The following is a 10,931-nucleotide window of genomic DNA, read 5'->3' on the forward strand; positions in this document are numbered from 1 at the left end:
AATGGCCGCTGTTCCGAGCAACTCCTTTCCCCCTTGAAGTCGCTTAGCACAGCGGCAATACAGCACCTGGAAGATCACTGTCCGCACTATTGTAGCTACAGCTATTACAGTGTTTTACAGGACACTCTTGGGGGGTGATGAGGTGAAAAATGTGAGTACTTACATTGGGCCAAACTGGACCAATATACATACATACAAATTTATACCTGGAGGTAAGCTTTAAAAAAAACTGCAAGCTCCTAAAAATATCTGTTATTTGAAATTCAGTGAGCTCCTAACTTCCTGTAATGAGCTGACAACTCTGCCTCTGCTGCTCTTAAATCACAAGCAGTGTTGTCAGCCCTGTGTTCTCACCTGCTGGACTACAGACCATCTCTATAACATAGGGGGGGGGGTGTTCTGCAGTCCAGTAAAACCATTTTTAGTCCAGATGGTAAATGATCTGCACATGGAATAATATGTAATAGTTGATTCGTAGCCGCACAGTTGTTTTTAGCAAGGAACGGCTGGTAAAAGAAGCTCTACAGGTGCAAACGTCAAGATTGGTATTCCTTTGTAGTCCTTCATCAGCAGGAGCACGGCACTTTGCCCAATCTTCTTCCGGGTGTATTTTTTTGCATCTGCTTCCAAGTCCCCATTTAAGATATTTTGGGTGACTTGTTGGCCGGAAGCGTCACCGAGATGACGTTACGGTGCTCTAGAGGCTCGGATGACCAGCAAACATCGGCTTCTCACTGGTTTACGAGGGTCCATGCGCTGAAGCCGTGCCAGGAAAGTAGTGACAGCTGACGGTCCCTGCGTTGGGTCGTTAGTCACCGGGCGCTCACGATGGAGAACTATATTCAGCCCGATGGATAATGCTTTCCAACTGTTATCTCATTCCTGACGGCTTTCCAAGCGGGTCATCTCCTGGGATATGCTGGAGGAGTACCAGACATTCCTGTTCTGCTTTAAGTAGATCTCTGAGCTAATATTTAAGAAAAAAAATCCATTGCATCGTACCGTGCATATTCATTGACATGACTAAAATGTGTTTTGTGATCACCGTAATAAAACGGGCCTGTAGCTAATTTAGTATTTCACAATGGAGTGAAGGCAATCTGGTTTCTTTGTAAATTGATGACAATTTGTCCTAACACCATGTGTGTTAGGACTACAGTTGTACCTTGGTTCACGAACTTAAAGGAGAACTATGAGGTGAGTGCTTTACACTCACCTCATAGTTCTAGCCGACCTGTGACAATGAGACCCACAGGTCGGCTCAGTAGATCGGGAAGTCAGTGAACACATACCGGCGCTCGCTCACCTCTCGATCCTGTCACGGCTCTCCGCCGTGACTGGAGGGGGCTAGATTCCTCCCTCCCCGCTCCCATCCGCCAGCGCTGACTGGCGGAATGGACGGGGGAGGGGGCGGAAGATAGGCAGAGCCAGCTGTCAGTCGCGCAGCTGGGCGGATCCAGACATAATTGTCGGGATCTGCTTCAGCTGCGGCGTCTCAGTATAGCGCGAGCTGTAGCATTGAGTGAGTGGTGTTCTGTAGTCCTGGCATGCCTACTGATAACTAGGGATGCACCGTTACTAGTATTAGTGCCGATACAGAGTATTTTGGCGACTACTCGTACTCACCCAAATACTCTGATACCTACCCCGAAGATTTTCTCTGACCGCCAGTGCCGTAGGGGAACATAGTCGGCTTCCCATGCAATCAGGAAGCTGGCACCATGCTGTTTGGCCTGTCAGCAAGCCGCGCGATGAGTAATGACCCGGCTTCCTGATTGGCCGGGAAGCTGGCTCCCTGACCAATCGGCTGTTCGGCCGACTCAATGCTGATTGGCAAAGAAGCCGGTTTCCTGGCCAATCAGCATTTAGCTGGCCAATGAGCATGGAGCCGGCCAATCAGGAAGCCAGGAGGCAGGTCATTACTCGCCTCCCGGCTTTCTGATTGGCTGGGAACCAAGCTTCCTAGCCAAACAACATGGAGCCGGCTTCCCGGGCGAACCTTTGACCAGATTGCCCGGGAAGCACCGGTATCAGTACCGAAAGCAAAATATTGGTACTCGATAATGAAAAAACGGTATCTGTGCATCCCTACTGATAACAATGTTTAAGATAAGACTGCAAAATGCACAGGACACAGGGCAGCACTAGAAAATATTGAACACTTTCAATGGTTTATTGAACCGACCGAAAAGGGAGAAAATAAAAGCTCATGGTTGGAGTTTACTTGCACTTAAACACTGTTTGCCTTGTCCTTAGTGAAATGTGATGCGATTTAGAATTCTCCTATGAAAGGTCTGACTTCTGCTTCTTCTCTCTTTAGGTGATTCTTAGAGACTTCAACTCACAATGTCTCAGAGAGTGGGGCAGGATGACCCCGAGCGATACCTCTTCGTGGACCGCGATGTGGTCTACAATCCAGCCACCCAAGCTGACTGGACCGCCAAGAAGCTGGTGTGGGTGCCGTCGGAGAGGCACGGGTTTGAGGCGGCCAGCATCAAGGAGGAAAAAGGGGACGAGGTGGTGGTGGAACTAGCCGAGAATGGCAAGAAGGCCATGGTCAACAAAGATGACATCCAGAAGATGAACCCACCGAAATTCTCCAAAGTGGAAGACATGGCGGAACTGACGTGTCTCAACGAGGCTTCCGTGTTACATAATCTAAAGGACAGATACTACTCGGGGCTCATCTACGTAAGTATTTGTATTATCTATGACCGTTGTTCAATGTCCCTCGTGTATTCAGCATAGACAAGCTTGTGGCAGCTCTTTTTGTGTCTGAAGCAGTGTTTATTCAGAAGTGGAAATGACTGCATTGTAAGTGCCATATGATCTTCAAACATGTGTCTCCTGGCAAATTTTAGAGATGATCTAATGTTTTACGGGTCATTGGCAGTTCCTGAGCTGCGTTCTCCTGACTATGAAGGGTCTCTGTGATGCTACTGGTCTCTAGTGATGGGATAGGCTGCGTTCTCATGAATATGAAGGGTTTCGGAGATGTCACTGGTTTCTAGTGATGGGATAGGCTGCGTTCTCATGAATATGAAGGGTCTCGGTGATGTCACTGGTCTCTAGTGATGGGATAGGCTGCGTTCTCATGAATATGAAGGGTCTCAGTGATGTCACTGGTCTCTAGTGATGGGATAGGCTGCGTTCTCATGAATATGAAGGGTCTCGGTGATGTCACTGGTCTCTAGTGATCGGATAGGCCGCGTTTTCATGAATCTTCCCATGCCGTAATTCTGTCATATGTATCGCCTCCATAGGGTACTTCTTTTTCCAATTATTTGTTTTGCGGGCTGACATCCATTTTATAGAAGGTAATAGCAGATTCAATTCTTTATTAGCCACAGCTTCCTCTGTAAGGCACAGAGAAAATTGAATTTTTTTAATTTCCAGCCACAGATTTAGACCATGTAAATATTTGTAGTTGGGGGTCAGAGCATGAAGCAAACAGATTTAATTCCCGGTTTCGGACTTTGTGCATTTCAGCAGTTTAACGTGTTCCCTGCCAGAGAGGTGCTGTGAAGTTCAACTGTTACCCGGCAGTGGCTGGAGATCTTGTTATTGGCTTTTGAGGGATGGCGGGACTTGGAAGTCCTTAACACTTCCACCTGATACCGCCACTCTGCCTCATTTTGAATCACTTGTAAACATAGTTCTGTAAAGGAGGAGGTTGGGGAGTCGGACACTGTACTGGTTCTTCCTGTTATGGAGGGTTTAATGTAGGGATGCACCGATACCGGTATTTCGGTATCGAGTACTGATATTTTTTTTTTCCCGGTACTCGCCAATACCGAATACCGATACCAGAAGTCCCATTAAAGGAGAACTATGAGGTGAGTGCTTTTCACTCACCTCATAGTTCTAGCCGACCTGTGACAATGAGACTGTCACAGGTCGGCTCAGTAGATCGGGAGGTGAGCGAACAAGAAAGCCGTCCCCATGCTTCTCGCCACTACGCCACAAATCATCTCTGAATTGGCGCTGACACTGTCCTTCCTCCTGGAGGAGGGCTACTTTTGTTCCCCATGGTCCCTGTGTATGTTGTAAAGTAGCCACAGCTCCCGTGATGGACTACAGTCTCACTACAAATTAGTAAATTAAACTCGAGATTGTAGTCCATCCCGGAAGGTAGCTTTTTGCCTGATGCCATTCCAGAGCCTATGGGTTAGGTTGTATGTGAGTTAGATGTGACGAGCAAAGCTCTTATTATGGAGAGGCGACCTTGATGCAGACGGAAAGTACTATTTGCTTTGGGGAGTTTTTTCTTTCTCCTTAACCATTCAGTCCAGCTTGACCTGGTTGATATTTGCTCAGGATTGACAGGTGCTCTTTAATGTGTAACCAAGATCTTTTTGGAAACTTGAATCGGAGCCGCCTGCAGGCCCGTCGTCAGGAGCCAAGATCCCAGCTGCGGCCAGATAAACAACACACTTGCATTTGACCTCTTGGCTTGAGGAACTTGTCACCAAAGATTGATTGCCGCCATGACTGGAGCCAAAGCCAATCTTTCATAGTATGCGGAGATATGTATCGACCATCTGCGGAACCTGGCTCCAAGCTCTTTCATTCTAAGTCCATATCCACACTTTAGTTAATTACGTGGCTTGTGTCCTGTCACTCTTTGTAATTTTATGTGCGGCGTGTGAGTAGCTTCGCTTAATGGCTGCCTGTATCTTAATGGAGGGGCTTGTATTTCTTTATGGACTTTGAGAACTTAGTGCCTAGTGTACTCCAGCTTGGACTGGAAGATACAGCACAAGTAGCCAGTCATGTGGGTTGTAGGGCAAGAATCATGTTTGGTTGGGAGAGACAGAAAAGAGCCCATTAGAATTCCACTTCTCCTGTCACTGTCCAGTTACAGGCTGGGGGAAGGACAAGATCTGTAAGTGTTACTTAACTGCAGTAGTGAAAATTCAGGTCAGCTGGCCATTGATGGAGAGACTCTGGTCAGCTGGCCATTGATGGAGAGACTCCGGTCAGCTGGCCATTGATGGAGAGACTCCGGTCAGCTGGCCATTGATGGAGAGACTCCGGTCAGCCTGGCGGTTCAGGGCACAGTAACAGTGTCTGCTAATGGCTTCCTACCCCACCTGGCAAGGTATACTCCCCGATCTGCACTTCCTTACCACCTCCCTGTTGAGTTGGACCCCTTGCTCCGTTGTTCTAACAGAGCTGGAGTTCTGGGTATAGGGAGCATGTGACTTCCCCCTATGTGACAGGGCTCGGTGCTGAGTGGCCAGTTTCCAGGCCTGAATACTGTCATGTTTGTGTACCCCTTTAGAGGGAAGGTGGTTAGCGATCCGTGCTCCTACCTTGTTGAGCGGCTGACTATCGGGAAATATTGTTACTCTGCTGTGAGTGGTGGCAGTATATCTTTAGTCTCCACCATCCTGGGAGCATTATGAGGATGAAACGTCAGAGTTTCATGACCTCTCTTTTGCAGAAGGATTGAGCTGTGCAAAAGGACACTCTGCACTATTTGCTGTAGAAGCTAAAAATTAAATTGTATCTTTCCCCCCCCCCAAAAAAAATCTAAATCCCCTCCAGGCAAAATGTAAATAATAAATTTGGAACGTTTCAAGCAAACTTTTTGTTGTAGGTCTTTTAGCTGCTTCTGTCCTGTATATATTGGATTCGTCCAGGGACCACTCGGAACACCCGCTGAAATACGTCAAAACGAATGGTGATTGGAACATTCAGCTTTGTATCACCCTAATTGTTTGCAGTGCTCTAATGAGAGTCCTCGAACTCACTTTAAATATTTAGGACTCTTTGAAAAAGAAATGAACCTGCTTTTGGGCTGCCTGTTATTTTGCTACCGAGCTCTCTGCATTATTTTACAACCTTGCCCTAGCCCTGTAGTCGTGAAAGGCCTTGCTAAATCTAAACTCTGTTCCAATTACTTTTGTATTTTAAAGTAGGAAACCTTTTGACTGTGATGGTCCGGATTGTCTGGCTATTCTAGTCTGCGATTCAGGAAATGAATGGAATAACTTTGTATCATTTGTGGGCAGTTGGCAAGGCTCGGTTGTGTTTGGATCAGCCTGTGGCTTGTGTCACGTGTGAGGTATGGGCGAGGGTCTCTGAGCCTGGAACCGGCTCGCCTCCTCTGTGAGATAAGAGCTGATACGCGATCGGCGGAATGTTATAGAACGCAGACGTCTACCGCCGTTCTATTTCAGTCTGCGAGGAGTGCCCGCTGGAATCCGTCAGGGTAGACGTTATCTGGTCTTGTGGTAGATATCTCCATCTCTGTGTAGACTGGACATGAGTCACAATGAGGACACTATTGCCCGGCATGACACATGCACAAAACATTTCAGCTGCAACAGGGAGGAAAACAATGAATACCTATAGAGAACCAAATATGGCTTTGAGAAAGAATCCAAAATTGTTATAATTATACAGGTTCACTTATCAAACATTTACATTGTACCGGGTTATTTATCCCCACAAATGTTTGTCTGAGGGAGACACGAGATGCTGAGAGGCCCCCTAAAGTTTTTGATTAGGGATGCACCGATTGCGGTTTTTCGGTATCGAGTACCCATATTTTGTTTTCAGTACTTGTTGATACCAAGTACCAGTGCCTCCGCTGCCATGGAGCCAGCTTCACCGGGCAATCTGGTGAAAGATCTGTCCGGGAAGCCACCGGCTCCATGCTAATTGTCCGGAAAACTGGCTTCCCAGCCAATCGGCATCGAGACGCCCGAACAGCTGGCTCAATGCTAAATGGCTGGGAAGCTGGCTCCAATCAGGAATCCGGAATGCGAGTAATGACCTTCCTCCCGGCTTCCTGATTGGCCAAGAAGCCATCTCCATGCTATTTGGTCGGCTCGATGCTGCTTGGCTGGTAAGCTGGCTCCTCAGCCAATCAGCATGGAGCCTGCTTCCCGGCCAATCAGGAAGCTGGGAGGAGAGTAATGACCCGCCTCCCAGCTTCCTGATTGGTCGGGAAGTCAGCTCCATGTTGATTGGCTGGGAAGCTGGCTTCCCGGTCAATCAGCATCGAGCTGGCTGTTCGGCCGGCTCCATGCTGATTGGCAGTGAAGCCGGTTTCCCAGCCAATCGGCATGGAGCCGGCCGAACAGCCAGCTTCCCAGCCAATTAACATGGAGCCAGGTTCCTGATTGCACGGGAAGTCGGCCACATGTTCCCCTACGGCATTGCCGGTCAGAGGAAATCTTCCTCCCTACCGGAAGTTCCGGGATCGGGGAAAGCATCCGAGCATTTGGGCGAGTACGAGTATACAATAGAATGAAATAGAAAGTGCCCAAGCATTTGCCCGGGCATTGATCCTCTGCCATGGCCAGTAAGGTGGCTTGACGTTCAACAGCATCCAGGGATACCGGAATCTGAGAGGAGAATCTGCTGTCAAGATGTTCCAGTGTGGCATCTTGCAGATGAGAGGGAAAAGTTCTTACCTTCCCACTCCCTGGGTCAGACCAGTCTGTCACCAAGTCGATGCATTTTGGGGGTGGATTCCACCGTGAAACATAGTCTTTTTGACAGACTTCTCGGACGTAGGATTGGATAGACTCTATGGTCTCCGCTGCAAGATGCCACACCGCTGAACAGTATCCAGGGATGCCAGGTTCCGCAAGCAGAAGCGGGAGCACTGCCAGGATGTTCATGAGCCACGCCGCACAGCTGAGAGGGTAGAGTTCTTCCCCCTCCAACTTCCTAAGTCAGTCTGCCACTTGCGGTAGAATATCCCTTTGACCCCCACTCCCAAATGCGACGCCTCACTATCAGGACCCTGGAAGTCGGAGGAGAAGAACCCTACTCTCTGGCTGTGAGATGTCACGCTGGTCACGCTGGTCATGCTGTCCTTCTTCTTAACAATCCCAGCATCCCTGGATGCCGTTCAGCATTAAGCCCTGCCACTGGCAACATCAAGTGGGCTCCAGGGTTACACATGGAAGATCGCTGATTTGACCACAAATAGGCGCGGTCTATTTTATCCTATTGTGAGTGTTTTCAATTGTTGGCCTATAAGTTGTTCAAAGTAAGTTTATTCCACCGGATCCACGAGCTTGTGTTTTCATTTTGTTCTAGTTAAATTGAATGTAAGCAACGACGGGGCTCTGTTATTTAATACTGTTATGCAGTCAGGAGCTGGGAGGCAATCCTGTTATCAAGATGGTCAGGTGGTTGTGGGGTCAGAAAATGGTCAGACCTCAAAGGACCTTTCAGCAACAACAGACAATGAAAAGCTGAATAAGGCGACACAATTAAATGTTTCCTAAAGGCTCTGCTGACAAAATTTGATCCGTATGCGGCCTAGTTAATGCCCCTCCTTTCAACCGAAGGGGGCCCCAATGGGACTGGTCGCCTAGTGTATGGCCAGTTTTAGACAGTTGCCACCAGAAAATGTGACCCCATTGGAAGATTTGCCTTCATCTCCTGCTCTGGATGGATCCTGTGTGCGTCCAAGCACAGACAGCCACACCTGCACGCATATGCAGCTCAGGTGAGCGTATGGCGGTGTACGGCCGCGTCCTCCCATAGGGAAGAATAGGCTGCTACATACAATCACACGCAGCACCTGTCCTTCCCGGGAACAGCCCGATACCGCCGTGCACGCCACACGGATCTGCACGGACCGACACTTATCGGTGTGAATGAGGCCTTACAGTTATGTGGCTTCCAGAAGGAGATCAAGCAGAGCTGGGTTGTTTTTCTTTTTTTTTTTCCCTCTGCTTGCAAACGCAGGATGCTGCTTCTAACAATATCCACCATTTTCCTGATCCATTGAAATCCTTTGACCTGTGTGCCCTGAAATCCTATTTTAATCCTGAAAATAAAAAACATCCTCTTTGGATTCCTCCTTTTTTTTTTTTTTTTGCAAGCTTTGAAAAGTCGGTAAGGAAACACTGCTTTCCTGTCGGTCAGAGGTTGTATTTGTCTTCTCTTGGCACCCCCGACGTTGCTCTGGAAGTCATTTTCTTACTTTCAGCAGGTGTTCCTGATGCTCCTCTACCATTTGTGGATACGGAGTTGCCTGTTGTCCCGGGGCTTTTGTTATGGAGGTTTCTGTTTTCCTGAATTCCGTTGTTAGCAGGAGAAATGAAATGAAGAGCAGAGTTCTCGGACTCCCTTCCAGTTGTACTCCATGCTGGGAGATATTGGCCACTTTTGTTTGGCTCTTCAGTCTTTTAGAATATTTTAAGTCTTACGAAAGCAAACGTTTTGCAATACTCATGTGTGATGAAGTAAAAACAGGATATTTAGACTCGTGTCTCCTAAAGGGGAAAAGTAAGGTAATTGGTTACCCTTCTATTCTCATGAATATGAAGGGTCTCGGTGATGTCACTGGTCTCTAGTGATGGGATAGGCTGTGTAGTCATGAATGTGAAGGGTCTCAGTGATGTCATTGGTCTCTAGTGATGGGATAGGCTGTGTAGTCATGAATGTGAAGGGTCTCAGTGATGTCATTGGTCTCTAGTGATGGGATAGGCTGTGTAGTCATGAATGTGAAGGGTCTCAGTGATGTCATTGGTGTCTAGTGGTCGGATAGGTTGTGTTCTCATGAATATGAAGGGTCTCGATGATGTCACTGGTCTCTAGTGATTGGATAGGCTGTGGTCTCATGAATATGAAGGGCCTCAGTGATGTCACTGGTCTCTAGTGATCGGATAGGCTGTGTAGTCATGAATACGAAGGGTCTCGGTGATGTCACTTCTCTAGTGTTCGGATAGGCTGCTTTGTCATGAATGTGAAGGGTCTCAGTGATGTTATTGGTGTCTAGTGGTCGGATACGTTGTGTTCTTATGAATATGAAGGGTCTCGATGATGTCACTTCTCTAGGGATGGGATAGGCTGCGTTCTCATGAATATGAAGGGTCGCGGTGATGTCACTGGTCTCTAGTGATGGGATAGGCTGCGTTCTCATGAATATGAAGGGTCGCGGTGATGTCACTGGTCTCTAGTGATGGGATAGGCTGCGTTCTCATGAATATGAAGAGTTTCATTGTCACTAGTTTTGTAGTTAATAGATAGGGTTTGCTTAAGTTGGCTACTAAATGTACTTTCCTGCTGTGTGTAAAGCATGTACGCTGTAAATGTATAATAAAGAGTTCATTTTCGGCTGCTTGCTCCAATCTCGTACCCACAGTCCTTCCCTATTCAGCCACAGATTTGGTCAGGGTGAGGTTCGGCACTTCCTGTTTGAAGGGTTTATGAAAGGCTGGCATGTGACAAAGACAGCCTAGAAACTTGACCTTGTAATATACTCAACAGCCCCCATTCTGTGTAATTCCAATTTAAATAGCTGATTAAGTATATTGTTACCCACAACTCTCTGTGTTATGTCGCTGCTAAAAAAAAGAAAAGGCTTTCTACATGAGAATGGTTACTCTGATACTGGGTAATCCTGAGATTCACAAAAATCCAACCGATAGGGTTAGTTTCGACCAGGCACTCATTAACATCAGCACAGAGTATTTCAGGAGAGGTGTGTTTTAGAGGTAGGAGTAGCAACGGAGTGTAATTTAGGAGACATGTGGTGCATAGAGGAAGGCGCAGAGTCCTCCAGCAGTGCAGAGTATTTCAGGAGAGGAGAGTTGGAGGATTTTGGGATATCCAATACGTTCTATAGTCGTCCTTTAATTATGTAGAGGCTGTGTGGAGGAAGGACATTGCTTCTAAAGGTGTGCCAATTTTTTTTTTCAGACCCAACATTTTTCTGAAATTGCATAATGGATCTGTCATGTGATTGGACAACATGTACATTTTAGTTAGTTTTGGTTCTTCCGTAGAGCAGATGGTGTGATGCTTCAAGAAGCGCTGAAGAGCAGATATCGCTGATGCCCACAGGTGCTCCTGGAGGGGTCATACCTGGACCTGAAGTCACACTTGGCTACCTTTTTAGTTATTTTGGACTGTATTAGGAGGAGGGCTTCTGATGAGGGTTGGGGGTGGGGGGG

The 10,931-nt window shown here is 47.5% G+C and overlaps 1 protein-coding gene across 1 annotated transcript in view; it reads left to right on the plus strand.

The window, feature by feature from the left end:
* Positions 1 to 10,931, plus strand: part of MYH10 (myosin heavy chain 10) — a 108,003-nt gene that overhangs the window by 9,195 nt on the left and 87,877 nt on the right. The window contains exon 3 of the mRNA XM_018566978.1: positions 2,321 to 2,691. Coding sequence (XP_018422480.1) covers positions 2,347 to 2,691 — 345 coding nt within the window. The 5' untranslated portion in view covers positions 2,321 to 2,346. The remainder of the gene's footprint in view (positions 1 to 2,320; positions 2,692 to 10,931) is intronic.

Source organism: Nanorana parkeri, unplaced genomic scaffold, assembly GCF_000935625.1.
Source record: "Nanorana parkeri isolate BGI_ZX_2015 unplaced genomic scaffold, ASM93562v1 scaffold994, whole genome shotgun sequence".
NCBI lineage: Eukaryota > Metazoa > Chordata > Amphibia > Anura > Dicroglossidae > Nanorana > Nanorana parkeri.